The sequence below is a fragment of the Arachis stenosperma genome, chromosome 5, assembly GCF_014773155.1.
Source record: "Arachis stenosperma cultivar V10309 chromosome 5, arast.V10309.gnm1.PFL2, whole genome shotgun sequence".
Lineage (NCBI taxonomy): Eukaryota > Viridiplantae > Streptophyta > Magnoliopsida > Fabales > Fabaceae > Arachis > Arachis stenosperma.
The window spans coordinates 133,574,713-133,592,950 of NC_080381.1; the positions used below are offsets into that span (position 1 = coordinate 133,574,713).

The 18,238-nt window shown below is 31.6% G+C and overlaps 2 protein-coding genes across 2 annotated transcripts; both read right to left on the reverse strand.

Annotated features, from left to right (window-relative positions):
* Positions 1–3,511: 3,511 nt before the first annotated feature.
* LOC130982142 (serine/threonine-protein kinase STN7, chloroplastic) lies at positions 3,512–9,294 on the reverse strand. Its single transcript, XM_057906013.1, has 10 exons — positions 8,756–9,294; positions 8,302–8,385; positions 7,802–7,921; positions 7,559–7,657; positions 7,149–7,317; positions 6,826–6,919; positions 5,415–5,508; positions 5,236–5,292; positions 4,443–4,856; positions 3,512–3,930 (listed from the first exon to the last, which is right to left on the reverse strand). Exons 1-10 carry the CDS (start codon positions 9,194–9,196, stop codon positions 3,763–3,765), a joined length of 1,740 nt encoding a protein of 579 aa, XP_057761996.1. The 5' UTR covers positions 9,197–9,294; the 3' UTR covers positions 3,512–3,762.
* A 2,661-nt stretch (positions 9,295–11,955) lies between these two features.
* Positions 11,956–16,354, reverse strand: LOC130979681 (SUPPRESSOR OF GAMMA RESPONSE 1-like). The gene is made up of 6 exons (XM_057903200.1): positions 16,231–16,354; positions 15,163–15,304; positions 14,280–14,466; positions 13,726–14,198; positions 12,572–13,003; positions 11,956–12,248 (listed from the first exon to the last, which is right to left on the reverse strand). The coding sequence occupies exons 1-6, from the start codon at positions 16,236–16,238 to the stop codon at positions 12,195–12,197; spliced, it is 1,296 nt and encodes a 431-aa protein (XP_057759183.1). The 5' UTR covers positions 16,239–16,354; the 3' UTR covers positions 11,956–12,194.
* Positions 16,355–18,238: the final 1,884 nt, after the last annotated feature.

Consider the following 18,238-nt stretch of genomic DNA (forward strand, 5'->3'; position numbering starts at 1 on the left):
TTTTTCTATAGTGCTTCTCCTAGAATTGGATTCAATGAGTGCAAGTATGTAGCCCTATAAGAATTCATAGTCAGTCATTTGTGACAAAAGTCTTCAGGATCTTTGTTTACCCGTGATAGTGCAGCACATGCATGAACACATGCATAGCTACAATTTATGTGACTTGTTTATGAAATTTACACAATAAGCTCAAACACATAAACAAACTCATATATTAATGAAGTTTTTTAAAGTATTTAAAGTTAGTGAAGAAAATCTCATGTGAAGAAAAAATGTACTCCTTATATACTCCTACTATAATTAATTACTATTAACATTAAATTAATAAAAAAATTATCTAAGTAACACTCGGCTCAACAACATAAACAAATCTATATATATTATCAAATTTATACAGTAAGCTCGACAATATAAACAAATACATATATTAATTAAATTTGCCAAAGTAGTTAAAATCAAGTCAACAACATAAACCAATATATATAAATTTGGGTTTCATCATATATTCTAGTAGGCCAAAGGTAAGAACCACTTTCTTTGTGTTTATGGTATTTTATGAAACCCTAGTATATTAAAAATTGTGTATATTATGTGAAAATAGTATAGAGTGGTATTAAAGGCACAATAATTGATCATTAGTGAGGTTTAAAGCTAAGGTTTGGTAGAAATTTACAAGTGATCTAAGAGGCATGATTTTGACTTTCAAGATGTACGGTTTAAGTCTCATTTAAATACCGTGTAATGTAGTATGAAATTCTAGGCTAGATACCCCTAAGACTAAGTTTGAATTGTGTATTTGGTTGGAATTCATATGTATAGTTGATGTGTTGTGACAATTGATGATTTGGATGAGAATTTTGTATTTATGTATAGTTGATATGTTATGGAAATTGATGATTTGGATGATGATTAAGTATTTATGAGTTATGTATTGAATTGATGGATATTGATTCGGAGGCTATTAAATTGTGTCGGAGGTCGGAAAAGGTGACAATGGTAAGTTGGTGAATGTATTATGTGATGATGTATGAGTTTGAATGAAATTTGGATATTGAATGTGTGAAAATTTGGAATTGTAATACCCTAATATTCAAATCTTTATGCTCGAGTCATAAGTCAATGATATTATGGTGGTACAACTCTCAGTGGATCTTTAATATATAAATATAAGCATAATTGAAAGGAGTATTAATCGAGAAGCCTGAAAAGAGTAAAAATAAAAATCGCGAACACGTATCACTCACGTTTCAATAACAAAAAGATAAAGCGTGAAGTCAAACACGATATACAGATAGAGGCATAAAGAAGAGTAATAGAAGTACAGTACATGGATGTATAACATAAGTAAATAGTCACTAGTCACGACCTGCGAAGTTTAGGCCGGCTAGGATACAGTATAAAAGTAGATGACAACAATATATCCTAATCTCTCCCAAAAGAAACATAAGAGCCTCTAGAGACAAGTTCAAAAGAGTTCAATACATAATATAAGTTCTTCAAAATAAAGGTGGAGAGATTCTAAGCAAAATATAAAGTGGAGAATGTAAAGATCTTCGCCATCTCTCAGACAAACCATAGCTCACTTTTTTGGTAGTCGTTTTTTTTTTATTGTGTTTCCAGTAAAAACAAAATGGAGAAATAAAAATTAATGAAAACAATAGAGTTAAATGAAGGAATAAAAGAAAAAATAATTATTACAATAGTTTAGTTTATGCTCTCTTTGAATATAGAATTTACGTGTTTTTATCTATGAATTTTTGTTTTATTTAATTTTATCTTTGTATTTTTTGTATAAACTTTTTTCTGCTTGTTTTCTTCTAAGTTTTTTCTGTGTGTTTTTTAAATTTATGTATTTTCTTATTTTATTCCTTTTTAACATACAAGGATAGAACACCATAAAAGGATAAAGTAGAAAAATAATTGTTATATGAACGTAATTTATCTTTTTCCTAAATGTAGAATTTGTGTTTTATCCACAAACTTTGGTTTTTTCTTTTGAAGAAAAGATTATTATTCTAAATATTTATGTGTTTCTTATAAGAAATTTTGTTCCAAAATTGAAAAATATAAAAGACACAAAAAGTTAAATAACAAAAAAATACATAAATTTATAAAGTTGAACACGGAACATAACTAGTCTGTCTATATTATCAGAGAGTAGAAATAAAAGTTGTGTTTGTGTATATCATCAAAGAGGAGGGGAAAAAAAAGAATTTTAGTATTGTCATCTACAATTTTAATGTTTTTCTTTAATAAAAATTATGTTTTTTCTAAACGTTTGGTATAAGAAATTGTCGTTAAAATTAAAAAGAACTCATAAATACAAAATAGTTTTGTGAAGTTATACATAGAAATTTGTGAAGCTAAATACAAAATACATATATAGATAAAAAAGACATAAATTATTAGTTACAAAACACAAAAACTTTTCCTATGCAAACACATAAATTTCGTAGAAAAGAACTCATCCTATATACGTCAAACGTAAGCTAAATACTGAATTATGTTTTAATAAATACAGAAATCTAAAACTTCTATATTTTTTCCGTTTCTCTTCCAAAATTTTTGTGTTTTTTCGTTTATTTTTCTTCAAGAATTTGTGTATATTGTCAAAAGAATTTTGGATTTGAATTCTCTAAAGTTTGAATTTCACTTTAGAAAATAAAGTGTGATATTTCTATCTTTGAATAATTTCTCTTGATCCCACCTATGAAATTAATGACAGAAAGAGAAACTATTCAAAGGTAGAAAGATCACATTTTATTCTCTAAAGTAAAATTCAAACTTTAGAGGATCCAAATCCAAGAAAGAATGTTGTGCTTCGTTAAATAAGTTTCTATGTTTGAGTCAAAATAACTGTGTTTGAGTAAAACCGATTTCTTTTAAAAAAATTTTGTTATGACAAAAAATTTGTTTTAATTTCAAAAAAATTATATGTTTAAGTAAAAAAAAATCATATTTTCTATTTATGTTTCTCTTGAATAATTTCTGTTTAGGATAAAAAAAATTATGTATTTTTACCTATGTTTTTCTTTAAGCATTTCTGTGTATTTTTAACATTTTTGTGTCTACTATAAAAAATTTAATGTGTTTTAACAAGAAAAATGAAAGAGTACAAAAAGAAAACGATAGAATACTATGAAAGATTAAAGGAAAAAATAATTGTTTCATTAGCTTAGCTTACATTCTCTCTCCATGCAAAATTTCGATATTTGTGTTTTTACCAAAAAAAGTAGCAACAAATTTATAAGAGTTATCATGAAAGGATAGAGAGGAAAAATAATTTATAGATAGAGCTTACCCTGAAGAAAAATGATAAACGCTAAATAAAAGGTTTACTTGATCCAATAGCCATCATTCTATGGTGTCACAACACCCTTACTTCCACTATCTCGGTTCAACCAACAAGCACATTCAATTTAATGCAATATCAATTCACAAAACAAATCACATATATAGCAAGAACACATACACAATTAACGAGCACAAAAATTTATCACACGCAAGCAAATATAACCAAATGCATGTCTGCCCGAACGGTTAAAAGAATCCAAGCATGCTTGCAATTGCATCCATAAGATTCCAGTTAGTTGATGGCAAAAGTAATGTAGTATTCCAGTTAGTCTCGTGTCTTTTATTTTTAAATACACAACAAACAATTTTTTTTTTCTATCTGAACATTATAATTAATGTTGATATACAAACTATAGACAAAATTTTAAAAATAAAAAACTGAGCATATATAAAAGTATTTACAATTTCTCATTCCTCTCTTGGGATCCACCTGCTCCACCAAATGCTTTTCCTGCGTCTGCTGAGCTCATCCATACTCTCATTTAAGGTTTTAATGATTTTCCTCTGAAGTTTAAGTGCAGAAGCTAGAGCGTTTCTCTGTGCATTAGCCTTCTTCTTCTTCTTGGGTTCAATTTCCTATAAGGGAGGAGGGAAATACGTAAGACAAGATAGCAAATAAAAACTGAACTTTATACCACTGCTTAACATGGAGTTAAATAAGTGATTTACGGTTTTGGTGCCTATAAAATTTTCCTTGTGGTTTTGGTCCAAAAGTTTTCAGAAGTAGGCAAAATTGGACTCTGACATTATCCCACATACAGATCAATTTCTTATCCATAATTCGAAGTAGGTGGTTACTTCAATGAAGATGATATTATGAACTAATAGATGGTTTGACATATTTTACTGAACATGTTTGACTAAACTATATAATGATTCATAATATCATCTTTAAGTAGCCACCTTCAAAGGATATGTAACCATCTCACCTAGTTGATCTGTATATGTCGAATGCCGTATGGATTGATTTCACTGTTGAAAAATTTTTGGCTCAAGACCACAAGAAAAGTTTTACAAAACCAAAATTATATATCGCTAATTTTAAACCACAAAAAGCTTATTTAAATAATGAAGAACATGATATATACTTTTAGTTCAAGGAGCTGAGCTTCAGTGAATCCACCATCCTTCTCAGTTCCTGATTTTGCCATTAGCTCAGTGACCCACTTGGCAGCTTCTCCGTAATCCTGCTGAGTCGCTCGTAAGAGCTGCAGCCTCAGATTTTGCATGAAAGACAGTGCCAACAAACCTTCTCTATCGAAGAAAGGATGAGTCAATGCGGCTTTTGCGCTCAGCCTTTGCCTTGCTTTGTATCTAACCATTGATGTCAGAAGTTCCCATCCTATTCCACCATCTAAATCCAACAAATCAAAGCCCCTCCTAAGTTCAGGGCCACATCGAGGCTCTACGCTTTTTCTCCAAGTAACCAAGTCATAGTCGCACCTCTTTAATTGACGGTTGAATTGTATAAGGCCATTATCGGTGCGTAAACCCGGGAATGCCTATAAGAGAATAACAGTATAAAGCATGAGATATTTGAAATACCAGCTTTATCATATGGCACATTGAATTACTCGTCGCCATCGTTTAAATGTTTCCCCTAATTAAAAATCTGGTCCAGATATATGGAAAATTATCAACAAGGATAGCAGCATTTCATAATAGATCAACACAATAGGATTTAACAAAAAGATGTGCATATGTATAAACAAAGTCTTTAACTTAAAGCTACTGACATAGTGACATGCAGTCTTCTATGTCCATGAGGTGATTTATAATGATTCATCTAACATTCATGTGAAATCAATTACAGAAATTGACTGATTAATTCCAGTAATAAGAACAGAAGCCGTCACAAGTTCATCAATATTTGTTACTCACCATTTGAAGAAAGATCAGACCAGCACTATAGATATCAAATCTGTCGGGCAAATTCAACTGTTAGAAACAAAGAAAACCATCATGAGCAAAAAAGACATCATTAAATCATAAAGGAAAATACATAATATAAAATTATAAATGATCATTTAACTGCAGATGATTCGTAAGCAATATTGAACCTGCCATAAAACCGGTGAGAGTGCAGTTGCTACAGGAGCCGAGGGTGCAGATGGAGTTTGTGTGCTCATGATATATTGCTCTGGTGCGGCATATCTGAGAGGTAAAAAACATAGAAGCCATATGCGCATTTTAGAAATACAATTTCATTCAAATTATTAGTACATATACATTTCAATTAAAGCTGTAATAAAATTTCATGAACTTTGAATTTCATCTACTTTAAATCTGTGTACATTAGACATTAATGTAATCTCTCTAAATTTGGCTTTACAATTAATAAATGAATGTAGTTAGTCTGTGATTGCATAGCTTGTTGTTTCAGTAAGGATACTCCCAACTTTGATTGCCACTTCAAAAGGGATAAGAATGCATATTAATGAAACCTCAAATACATGAACAACCGAGACCTAATTTTCGACTTGCCTCAGTAACTAGCGTCATAAAAAACTCATATTAACTTGATGCCTTGAAAACAGAACTGATTCTCATTAATTTGAGAGCTTGATTAAAAACAGAAATATACAAATAAATTCCAATAATAATCCAAACCAACCAAAAGAACATAACAACAGTACTAGCTAGTATACGTAAACAAGAAATTAATTAGGATCATTCATTCATTTATTCATTAATCCATGTACATCTGGATCTCAATTGCTAACAAGAAAATGCATATAAGAGCAAAGTAGAGGATTGCATTATTAGGGGCATAAAAGGAAACTCAGTTATAAGTTAGTTAGAGTGAAGTTAAGAGTTTGTTAGAATGGTTGTTAGTTGTTACACTTCATCTGCTGTGTATATATATCCTTGTATATCTTCTGCATAATACACATGGATAGAATAATTCAGTTTTTTAGCTCACAAGTTACAATAGTTTTCATTCCTTGCTATATTCATCTCTTGCTGCTAATATGCATGAAACAAAATGGAAAATCCACTTGTTTGAAAATTGGCAAACTCAAGAATTGCAGGAATCTGAACCAACAACCCTGGAGTTAACAGAATGAAGGAGAATCACCGACACAAAAACTGGACCCGAATCAGCCTTAGGTTCAAACTCCTTCAGCAATTAATTGGTCACATTCACTCTCTTATTTCAATATGGTGACTTGTTGGAATGAGAATGAGAATGAGTATGAGATGTGGGAACGGGCCCATTAAGGAAATGAGGCAGAAAGTGTTGATGGCTTTAAAGGGAAATTTTTGAAATAGTTCATAAATAAATAAAAAAATAAAAGCTTCCATTTTCTAATTCTACTGAAAGAAAAATGAAAAGAATCCATCACTAAACTCATTAAGCATATCAAATAAAAAATTCCAACAGTAGATTTCTTTTCTTTTCTTAATATTTTTTCTCCTTTTGAAAGCAGGCAACGGTGCTATCTTTTTATCAAATGTCGAAGAAGATACCTTGGATCCAAGAGAAACTCCTTGGGAATATAGTTAATGCCAACTCGCAGATCTGCAGCAGCTCCAAGATCAATGATTTTGAATGTTCGCGACCCTGATCCCAGGATTAGAAAGGAAACAAGATTTAATTTGGGGTTTTTTTCTTCTTGAAAGAAGGAGCTCAGCACAATAAAGTGGAGTTTATTACAAGGTAAACAATAACACAAAATAAAGACTCAATAAAAGACATACTAAACAAAAGAAACCCTGATCTTAACTTTGATTCTGAAAACTTTTTCATCGGGGAGGGAAAAAAATAAGATATGCAATGTTCAGATTCTTACCTTCAGAAAAAATAATGTTCTGTGGCTTAATATCCCTATGCACAATGCCAGTTGAGTGAAGACCGTCTAATGCAAACAACAGTTGCCTCATGATTGTTTGAATAATTCTGTTTTCTCTTTCAACTCCCTTCGGCAAGTCCTGAACCTCACCCAGAATTAATGTTTCAACCTGCAATTTGCGGCACTAATCACTATGGCTGATACCGGAGACATAAGCATTCATGACTTACCAATAAAGCATAAAATTGAAGAGTTTAATATGAACAAAGCGCTTCAGAAACATAGTGAAATAATGAGTAAAGGCTACGGAATATTATTGTAATAATTTCCTACTACTTTATCAGAAAATTGTAAGGTTAATACTATTAAAATTGATGATTTGCATCACGATGAGTAACGAGACTACTAACATTGTATGGAAATTCTCTACTCTGCAGCAAGTCAGCTAGGGTAGCATCCCCTTCAAACCGCCATATAAGCCAGTATTCAGGAGCTTTCTTTGAAGAGCTCTGCAAATGGTTTGTGATTATGAGGACAACTTCTATAACTAAAACTAAACTGTGAACTTATGTAACTGAAAAATGTCTTTAATTTCTCCATACAACTATGATAGTGAAGTTCATCGAGAAGTAGTAGTTTTAATTGAGCAACACCTCAAGAAACCCGTATAGAAAATCTGCGCAGCTGCTTGCACACGCCCTCCGTACGCGCTCATTCATCCAAATTTCTACGGCACCATATTCAGTAGCTTTCTTCAAGACTAAGTCACCTTCCTTCCATTGAGAACCAAAATAGAAGCATAAGTCATACCAATACTATTCAAGCAATCTAACATTTCTAAATCTCACAGGTGCTGAGGCACATATGCCACTCATTTTTGTTTCTTGAAAGCATGATATTCATGAGCAATTAAACTTAAAATGACACCGATTTTCAAAAAAAAAATCATAAACAAATGACATGAAAATTCAATGATATAGTAAAGTGCGCCATGAAAAATGCAAGCAAGAACCAATTAAGGCAAAAAAAACATAAGTGAGAAACTCCATTATTCTAGTAGCTTCCAAATAGGCAGCCCACAAGCATCCCGCGTTAACATAGGATCTGCAAAGGGCCATAGTAGCTTCCAAATAGAATAGTAATTAATTAATACCATTGAAGAGGGCTTGGACGGTGTTGCTCTATAAACTACTCCAAAGGATCCCTCCCCTAACTTCTTGCCCACAACAAAGTCATCCTGCCAAAAACAATAAACCAACCTCAGCAATAACAGTTACAATCAACAGCAGAAGCAATATTAACAATTAACCTATATGAACCAAGCATTGTTGAGTCATGACGCGATGAATCAAACAAGTAGTGGGTCATATTTAACATTTAAACCATTAACATCTAAATATTTTATAGTAGCATTATCCATGGTGCACTCTAGCTAAATGGACATATACTAAAATCAAAAGTACTGTAAATTCTTAACAGTAAAGTACTAATTAATCAACCATAATTTTTACTTCTATATAAGTAACGAAATAAGAGATATTATAGAATGAAAATAAGAATTGGCTAAAGTAACATAAAGAACAAGAAATGAAGTTGAACTGAGTGACCTTTCTATAAGTGGGTCTGAACAATCTCTCAACAAAAGCAAGAACAAACATGTCAAAGAAACCAGGTGCAACCCCAGGTGTGGCCCAAAGATAAGAAAGAGCACTCAAAGCAAGAACCGCACCAGGAACTGTAAGAGTCAACCCATTTGACTTTGGTAGTGTGCTCCTATAAATTATGTCCCCACACTCCATCACAGTGCAAGGGAGACCAACCCCAACACCCACAAAGAGGTTGTGAATGGAATCAAGAACCCATTCACTTCCACCACCACCACCTAATGCAAACACTTGAAAAGGAGGCTGCTTTCTACTGCTGCATGGTAGAGAAGAAGGTTTGATTCTGAATCCATGGCCCAGAAAGAGGGATTTGTTGTGCTTTGCTTTGTTTGCTTGGAGCTTTGTTAACCCTGCTCCTATTCCACTTGTTGCTACAGTGGCCATGCCAGTTCCTCAGTTTACACTTCCTGCCTTTGTGGTAGAAAAAATGGCGGAGAACTTCACTTCATTGTTTCTTTTCTCCTTCGGTTTTAGACCACAAGTTTCTTTTTTCATTTTTTTATTTCCTTTTTGTTTATTTTAAATTGCAAACACTAATATCAAAGGGAACAATTCATTTTTCTTTTGTTTTAACTTATTCATTATATACTTCTTATCCTATTATTAGTATTATTATCACCCTTACCAGATGAACACAAAAAATTAATTATTAAATTAATTATTTATAAATATATATATATATTTAAATATAGATTTATTAAAAATAAATTAAATTATATATAATATTGATCATTAATATAGTGACGGTTTTTTGGGATGTATATAATATTTTTATATTACTATTAGATATTAGATGGAAGGTGATTGTATCATTTGAGTAATGATATATATATATATATATATTCTTATTTTTTAGAATGTCTTTAATGTATGTTCTGGGAATAAATATTTGTTTAGATGTTATTAAGTTGCGTTGAAAAAAGTTAATACAAAATATTTTTTTATATTTTTTCATATATTTAGTAAATTTTAATAATAAAAGTATAAGTATTAAAAAATATAAAAAATATTTTTTCAGAAGTTATAATTTATATTTTTTTAAAAGTTTTTTATTTAAAAAAAGATATTTTAATAAATAAATATTTTTATATTATTATATTTAAATATAATTGTTAAATAAAAAAATCTTTTATATAAAATATTTAAATATAAAATTATTTTTAATTTTTTAAAAGATTTTTAAAAAATATTACTTGAAACAAGTTTTTTAAAACTTCACTCAAATAAATATTAAATATAATCACACACTTCTATTTATTTAACATAATTTTTAAATTAATATATGAGTATGAATAATTGTAATTGATTTCGAGATGAATTAAATATATTTTAGGAAACATATAAATCCTTCTCCTATCACTTTAATTTGTATTGATTAAAACCATATATCATTACTAAATAACGAGACGATAAAAAATATAATAGATATTAGAAAATTGAATCAGGCAAAAAAATTTTCTTATATTATAATCTCTGATTTAAATCTTTATTGTACGATTATTGTGTGTGTGTGTGTGTGTGTTATATTTATATTTATTATATCTGCATATTGATAATTATTGTTTCAGTATTTAACTATTTATTGTGGCTGAGGATTTCGGAAAATGGATTGAGGAATAATATCGGTCACGGATAGATACTAAATGGAAAATTCTGTGGTGCTGGTGAAACGTGTCCCGCTTTGGTGCGAACTGCTTGCCGTTCATGCGTGAGGAGCTATTCGACCGTTGCAGCTTGTACCAGGAGAGTTCAGCAGTGAGTCCCGCGGCTCAGTGAACGTGCATCATAAATTTCAGCTACAGATTGCATTTAAGTATGGTAATGACCTTAGTTTAGTAAAGTAATTATAATATAATATTTATTTATTTAATATTTGGACAGAGACAATGTTATGTACTTATGTGAATAGCAATGATGGACTAGAGAGGTTGTTGGGTTATGTCAACTGTTCTGGATATATAATTTTTGCATTATGGACTAGAATACTTTTTCATGTAAATATAAGTATATAACGAAGGAGAAGATCCATGTAGTGTGGAGCTGCTGCTGCTGGTGGCAGCAGATACTACTATTACTACTATTACTACTACTACTATTATTATTATTATTGTATTACGAAAATTATAATACGAAAAAATTATTATTGCTATTTGTTCCAGGGCTTTACCTGAAACCAGTGAGTCGGGTCGTAAGGAAAAGTCCAAATTTAAATGAAAGGTGGTCTTCAACTTATATTACGTTCTAAGAATCGTGGTCGAGTTATGTATTTGAAAGAATGAAAATGTTACCTGCAAGATACTCCGATAGCTAAGTCAGTAAGGAGTTAAAGTAGGTTTAGAATATCGAAATTTAGATGTACTTGAGTGTGTCAGGGTATTTATAGGAGTTAAGTCAATAATCACCATCAAAGTAGTTCTACTTCTAATGGTGGATAACCGTCCTTTATATTAAGGTTGTTGAGATTTCTCTTCTAAAAATGGAGTTAAGCGTCTGCTGACGTTGACTCCAGCCTCTTTGTAAAAGTCAGATAGACGGTAAAGACCATTTTTTTTTATTGGACCTTTTAACTTAATTTAGATCTGATTTATTATTTAGGTTATAGTATGAATATTATTATTATTATTATTATTATACGAAAAATTTTCATGGTTCTAAAAGTTAGTTAGAGGCGTCTTGAACACAAAGTTGTGGTTTGTAAGAATAGAATATTTTTAAATACCAATATTATTTTTTCTACCTAAAACAAAAATAAAACATTACGAAATTATAAAAGAAATACGCAAGTCAAAAGAAACGGAATTTTAAATATTAGAAAGTTAAAATAAAACATTTAAATTATTATTATAAAATTAATTGATGTCAAATTCTGAAATGGAATAAAAATGGACGTAATGTAATATTCAAAATTTTCACATAAATCTGGTTATATATCATTTTTGGTCTTGAAGAAATTATTTTTGGATAAAATTCACATCCTGATACTACTTGGTACTGTAGAACAAAGCCAACATTACTATTTTTCAGTCTTAAGCCATTATCAGAAATCTAAAAGCAACTTTGATAATTCCATAGCTGCGCTTGAATAGAGTAGAAATCTAAATGCATCTTTCTCTCTAGAGTCCACATCCAGAACTGCAAGAATATAGAACAAAACTTCAACCAGCCGAGAATTGCAAGTTTGAATTACATTTACACCAAGGTTGATCAAAATATATATCAGGTTCACAGTCTTACATTACTGCATAGTTAGTAGTAACCACTTACTCGTAACAGTTAAGTTTGCCCCATAGTTTAGCATAACACAAAGGCAAAAGACAAATAACACATCAACAAAATGTAGTTGCAAAAAAATTGGTTCAAAGCCGAGAGATCAAGGAAGATATTAGTTTACGCCTTGAAAACCCCAGTAAGTATAGCTGTCCTGCGAACCAAATTCCTACAGAAACATGAAAATGCATCATTAATAAACAGGATTTATGATGATTGGTGTCCAAATATTTTTTCTCCATTAGTACAAAACTTTTACCCCGAGATAACTTCCTAACATATATGTAAAGTAACTACTGATCATGTGCGCAATTTTCAATTAAGCTAGCTATTATACAGGTGACACTTTTTTTTTTCCAAAAGAAAAAAATTTATAACTACTTTCAAAACCAAATGAAAGAAAACTTAATTTGAAGCATTCTAGTAGTTAGTAATGGTGATTTAAATGAATTCATTCATTGTAATGCAAAATCATCAAGAACATGGAGATACCAGCTGACTTAGTCGATGCTCAGGAGGAGTATCCCGCTCTATATTTGCAAGGTCGATGTCAAGACTTTGGCCGTCTTCAATATCCTTCTGATGCTCTGGTCCTGCAGGAGCAAGCTTTTGACACTCCTCAATATCCTTCTTCAGATGCTCAGGTCCTAGATGAGCATACACAGATAGACCGGTTTGGTTCTTATCATTTTCATCGTCTTTGTTGGAAGATTGGCTGTGAAATATATCTTCGCAGAGAGTTAATGCTTCAACGAGTTGTTGTGAATCTAATAGATTCTGTGAATCACTATCCCACCACGGTTGTGCTTCATAAGCATTAGTTTCCTTGTTGTCCATCCCTTCATTTTCTTGTGTCTCCAGTACTGGTGGATTAGCTTTCGCAGATTCTTCACAGTCAGCTTGAATTTCATCTAAGCAATCCATCTAAGGGTATAAATTTAAAAAAAAAAAAAAAAGAAACAAAGAACGGGAATAATCAACTTCTGTTACTGCAATTTTCAGATTCCACAGAACTATATCATCAAATTATATGTCAAGATTATATGCTTAGGGCAGTTTCTGGGAAAAGGTAAAAAAGGAGGCAAGATATGATTGCAAAATAACTGTTCAGTATTCTTCAAGCATGAGAGTTCAATGAGATGTAAAGTTAAGCACAAAGCTTCCTTTCTTAATCAAATTAACATCACAAGATGAATCAAGGGACAAAGACTACTTAAAAGTGGAATACAACAAATTAATTTTAGGCTTTCGCTTTATTTCTACTTTCATATAAATTGTACAACTATCATAAAAGACTTCAATGCCAAGCAATAATAACTTGAGACAGAAAAACAGCTAAGACAAAAAGTATCTAATGCAGAACTAATGGTGATTCTTTTAGCAGGTAGAATCATGGATATTTACTTTGTGAAAATAGGTTTCGAACTTTATAAATGAAAAATACCTCCACCAAATCCATCATCCCCCCCCCCCCACATTTCCTTTCCCAAAAGAAACAAAAGAATATTATAAAGTTGCATCCATTTTCTGACAGATCTCGCTCCAATAACAAAAGAAAAAACACACAATATGAAAATGATCACAGCAAAATGATACCAGAAAACAGATTCTGATATTCAATAGCAGGAAAACATTGTAGGTTTTACCTCAGTAAAAGCAAGTGCTTCTTGCCCTAGGTCTAGATCCAGGCCTAGATCTGAATCTTGCCTTTCATTACGAGGAGGTTCAGGAGTCGTGGATTTGGGAGTGACTGGATCTACTTTCGCAACTGTTGCATTCTTACTTTCTGCGGCTTCAGGTATATCCTGGTCTTCTTTATAAAACACTTTAGAAATAACATATTCTCCTTCCTTTTCATCTTCTTCTGTCCCAAGGTGATATTGGTGCATAACCCAATTAGTTTTCTCTGACTTTCCTCCTCTCACCGCATTTGTATACAAAACCATGATTTTTTTGCAACCCTTTGGAACCCCGTTCAGGGTGATCAGTTTAGTCCTTCCAGTCTTGTGCCAACGAACGTCATCCTGACCATGTACTTTTCGACGCTTTCGAGTGCCGGTATTATAAGCCTTTATTGCTCTGTGGAAGAAATGTGAGGCCCTTCCGTCTTGCTTGACACCTAAATTTTAATCGCAACATATCATATTGATTGAAAATCAAACAAGAATTCAACTATGAATAAAACTTATGTGCTACAAACCAGGTAAATGTTGAGGATGAGTATAACAAATCCCATCATCCACTTCAAGGGTAGTAATAAACTCATCAATGAAAGGATGAGGTTTTAAATTTCCTACACCAGCCTTTACAAGCAAGTGCCAGATTATCTCTTGATCTGACGGATCAAATTTAACCCCTTTTGGTAAGCCAGGCCACTCTTGAGTTACCTAACAACAGGAAGTTTATGTTAAATCATCTATAACTATTTAAGTGCCATTATTTGTGAAATAGAAAGGATGAAGTTTGAACTATCAAACCAATATCTTTTAACTTTATTGGTAATAAACTTTCTAAACATATTTCTGAAGAATGGCATATAACTTTATCACGAAGAAGAAAATAAAATACTAGAAGTACCAAAGTGGTGATTGAAACATGTTCCAACTTTTGTCCCAAAAGTATGGTGGATTAAGCCAATTTAACAGGTTCAACTCATATTGGCATATGCAAAATTTAGGGAAGCAATGGAATTCCATTAATTTTGACCTTGATGTGAAGGCATTACCCTTAATGCAGTTGATAAGTTATCTTCACACTTACATGAATATCAAGCAATACCGGTCCTTTGAACCAACGCTTAAACTGGTAATATGCAATTTTCTACAAAAGAAATTATACTTCCAAGCAGATCATGTTTAGTTTGAAGTTGAAACCATTAATTCCCATGTAACAAAGACCACTCAATAGATCACAAACTAGCATACAAAATGATGTTACTTAAATACATGAAAATATAAAATTTATATTTCTGAAAGGCCAAAATATAAAAATAGAAAGAAAAAAAACAATTATCATGAAATATTGAAATCTAATCAGAATTAAGTTTAAAAAGAGAAAAAGGGGGGGGGGGGTGTCAGACATACATCACTATTGTCAATAGGATGATGACAATTCGGGCAAATCCTGGTAGGATTGGTTTTCCAAATAACTTCGTTAGGATCACAAGCTCCTGATGCACTCTTGATTTTGGTTGCAATTCTGCTTTTGTCCACCAACCATGATGCTCTGCATAAAAATATAAGAGCCACAAAGTTATAGAAGTCTATGACCATGTATAGATTCTAACACCCCAAAGAAAAACGAAACAATAAATCAAAATGATCAAGAGTCCTCTATGGCAAAAGAATAGCAAAATATATAAAATAATGAGTCATAAAAGTCCCAATCACCAGACTCCTCTTATTTTTCTACAAAGTTGGCTTGGTAACATAGAGAAAGAAACAATGCAATCTATGATCACCTCACCACCAAAAAAGGAACTGATACTTATCAAGAAATGCATATGTTCATTGTACCAATTTTAAGCAACCTAATAAATTTCAGAACTTGGAACAAACATACAAACACAAAGCTCACACACACACATACACAAAATTGCCACTCATTACGTTATTAAGTGAACTCAAAAGTCAAAACTGACAAAGATAATAAAGCAAGAAAAACAATGTGAAACTCAAAAATTGTAAGAACTAATTCTTATGGCACACACTACCATAAATGCATATTATCAAATGGGTAAAAATAATACAAGAAATAGAAACCCCAACTTTCAGTAGCTTTCAGGATCATCCATTTATCTTTCGATCATAGAACAGTCAACAAAGTGGAAACGAACTCCAAGTAAAAAATTTTATCCCAAAAAAAAATATAGAAAAAAGGAAGTCATTTTTCCGATAAAACTAACTAATCCCATTAAATCCGTTCACTTTTCTTTCAATCAATGAACAGAAAATCGCCAAGACGACCAACACAACTAAGAAATCTCACCAAAACGCAAAAAGGGTATAACTTTCCACATGAACAAGGTAACCCCACTTCTAATATAGAATGAAAGTGGAAAAATAATCTCTCTCAGTTCACATAGTATTGCTACGAAACGATGTGCGGATAAAAAAATGGATTTTGATGATCAAGCATAGTAGGGTACATACCCTGCCATCGAACGAAGAGAGGTTTTTGATGATTCAAACCAATGTCACAAATTCAAAAGCAGGTCTGTCTCTTTCTGTCTGAGAAACATCCAAAATTTTCAAATGATACAAATAAAAAGAAGCCCAAAATTGTGTGTGTGTCGGATGCGCTATTTTTTTTTTATTTATAATCTGAAAAAATTAAAACAGAAAATAAACAACATTATTTTTATTTTTTAAATGTAAATAAAATTTATTTTCTAGAAAAATAAAAAGCTATGAAATGAGATGAAAATTATATAATGATAACTAACATTTTTATATTGGTGAAAACTTAGATGCAGTCAACTTCACGTGAAGTTGATAGTCGAGAGTCGTTAGTCAAATCAGTCAAATCATCTAACGACTCTCGACTATCAACTTCACATGAAGTTAACTGCACCTAGGTTTCCACCTACTATATTATTATATAGTTTTATTTTTATAATTTTTTTTACATGAGAGTTAGTCCTCAAAATGGTTCCTAAAATTTAACATCCGACTCAATTTAATTTTCTAATTTCTAATTGGCTCAAACTGTATCCTAAAACTTTTAAGGCGTGACTCAAGTTGGCCTCTCCATCCATTTTCATCGGATTTGGATCCTCGTTTTGCTGTTTGTGCTTAATCGACGTCGTTTTACTCCTTCCTCTTCTTCTTCTTGTTCTCAATTTGATTAGTAAATTTCCCTCTCTCTCTCTTCCTTCCTTTCCTTCTTCTCACCCTAAGATAAATAATGTTGTTATCGTATCTAAACGCAGCACGGTCACCACCGTTTCTCATCGGACTGCCATTGCTACCATATCCCTGGGCACATTCGTCGGGAGTCTAGAGTGCATTATCTGAGAGAATCTGAAGGGGTTCTTGATGTTGCCGTCGCCGCCTCATCCAGAAGGAAGTTCACACTCGACACCAATGCTGCTCATAAAACCCAATGAATTGGTGACAAACATATGGGTTTACGAAAGTCGGTGTTGGTCGTGCCTGCTACAACTGATGAAGGTTGTTATCGCTTGTACCTTGTTTTACGATTCTCTAGTCCATGATGATGTGATGGTGATAGTACATGAATTTTTTCAATAATAAAATAAAATAAATCCATATTTTCACAAACATGATTTTTTTATTTTAATTTTTAAAATACTATTTTTTTACATTTAAGTAAGTTCGTGAGACCTCAGCGAACTCTATAAAAATTGGCAAGTTTGCCTAACTCCTGGCGACTTCTCTTTTAAGTTTTTTGAATTCTGTCTTTTTTATCCATTATAATCATCTCTGTCTTTTTTATCCATTATAATCATCTCCAAATAGTATATTAGAGTACACAAAAATACACGAATAATAAACATGGCTTCTTCAAGAATTTTTTTAATTATAAATTAAAAAAAACCATATTTAACAATGACAAGTATTGTTATCATCTCTAAAAATATATAGGTACACTGGAATAAGTGATATTTAACAAAATAAATTTTAATTATAAATTAAAAAAATTATTTTTCAAAAATAATCCACTTCAAATATATCAGATTGGAAAGTTCACAATAGTAACCAATATTATGGTTTCCAGAGTACATATGTATTTTTGTGTATTCCTATATACTGTTTATAGATCTATGTACTATTTGGAGATGATGATAATGGATTAAAAATACGAAATTCAACAAACTTAAAGGGAGTCCGCCGGGAGTAGGCGAACTTAGTAAAATTTATAGAGTTCGCCGGGGTTAGGCGAACTTGCCAATTTTTATAGAGTTCGCGGGAGATCCAGCGTACTTGCTTAAATGCCAAAAAAATCGTATTTTAAGAATTAAAATCCAAAAATCATGTTTGAAGAAATATGAATTTTTTTATTTTTATTATTGAAAAAAATCCGGATAGTACACATAGCGATCATGATACTGTGCTACCATAGAAAAGGCTTCAAAAGCGTAATCTTTAGAAACGAAACCTGGAATTACCGATACGAAAACTCATGTTTGAGGATTTA

Bases quoted from the DNA above. Each gene is read 5' to 3' on its own strand.
- LOC130982142 (XM_057906013.1), bottom strand. From the start codon at position 9,196: ATGGCCACTGTAGCAACAAGTGGAATAGGAGCAGGGTTAACAAAGCTC. The intron at 8,386-8,755 runs GTCACTCAGTTC...TGTTTTTGGCAG, and splicing joins TCAGACCCACTTATAGAAAG to GATGACTTTGTTGTGGGCAA. The intron at 4,857-5,235 runs GTGAGTAACAAA...ATTCTCTTATAG, and splicing joins GTCTGATCTTTCTTCAAATG to GCATTCCCGGGTTTACGCAC.
- LOC130979681 (XM_057903200.1), bottom strand. The intron at 14,199-14,279 runs GTTTGTAGCACA...ATTAAAATTTAG, and splicing joins TCATCCTCAACATTTACCTG to GTGTCAAGCAAGACGGAAGG. The intron at 13,004-13,725 runs GTAAAACCTACA...TTATACCCTTAG, and splicing joins AAGCACTTGCTTTTACTGAG to ATGGATTGCTTAGATGAAAT.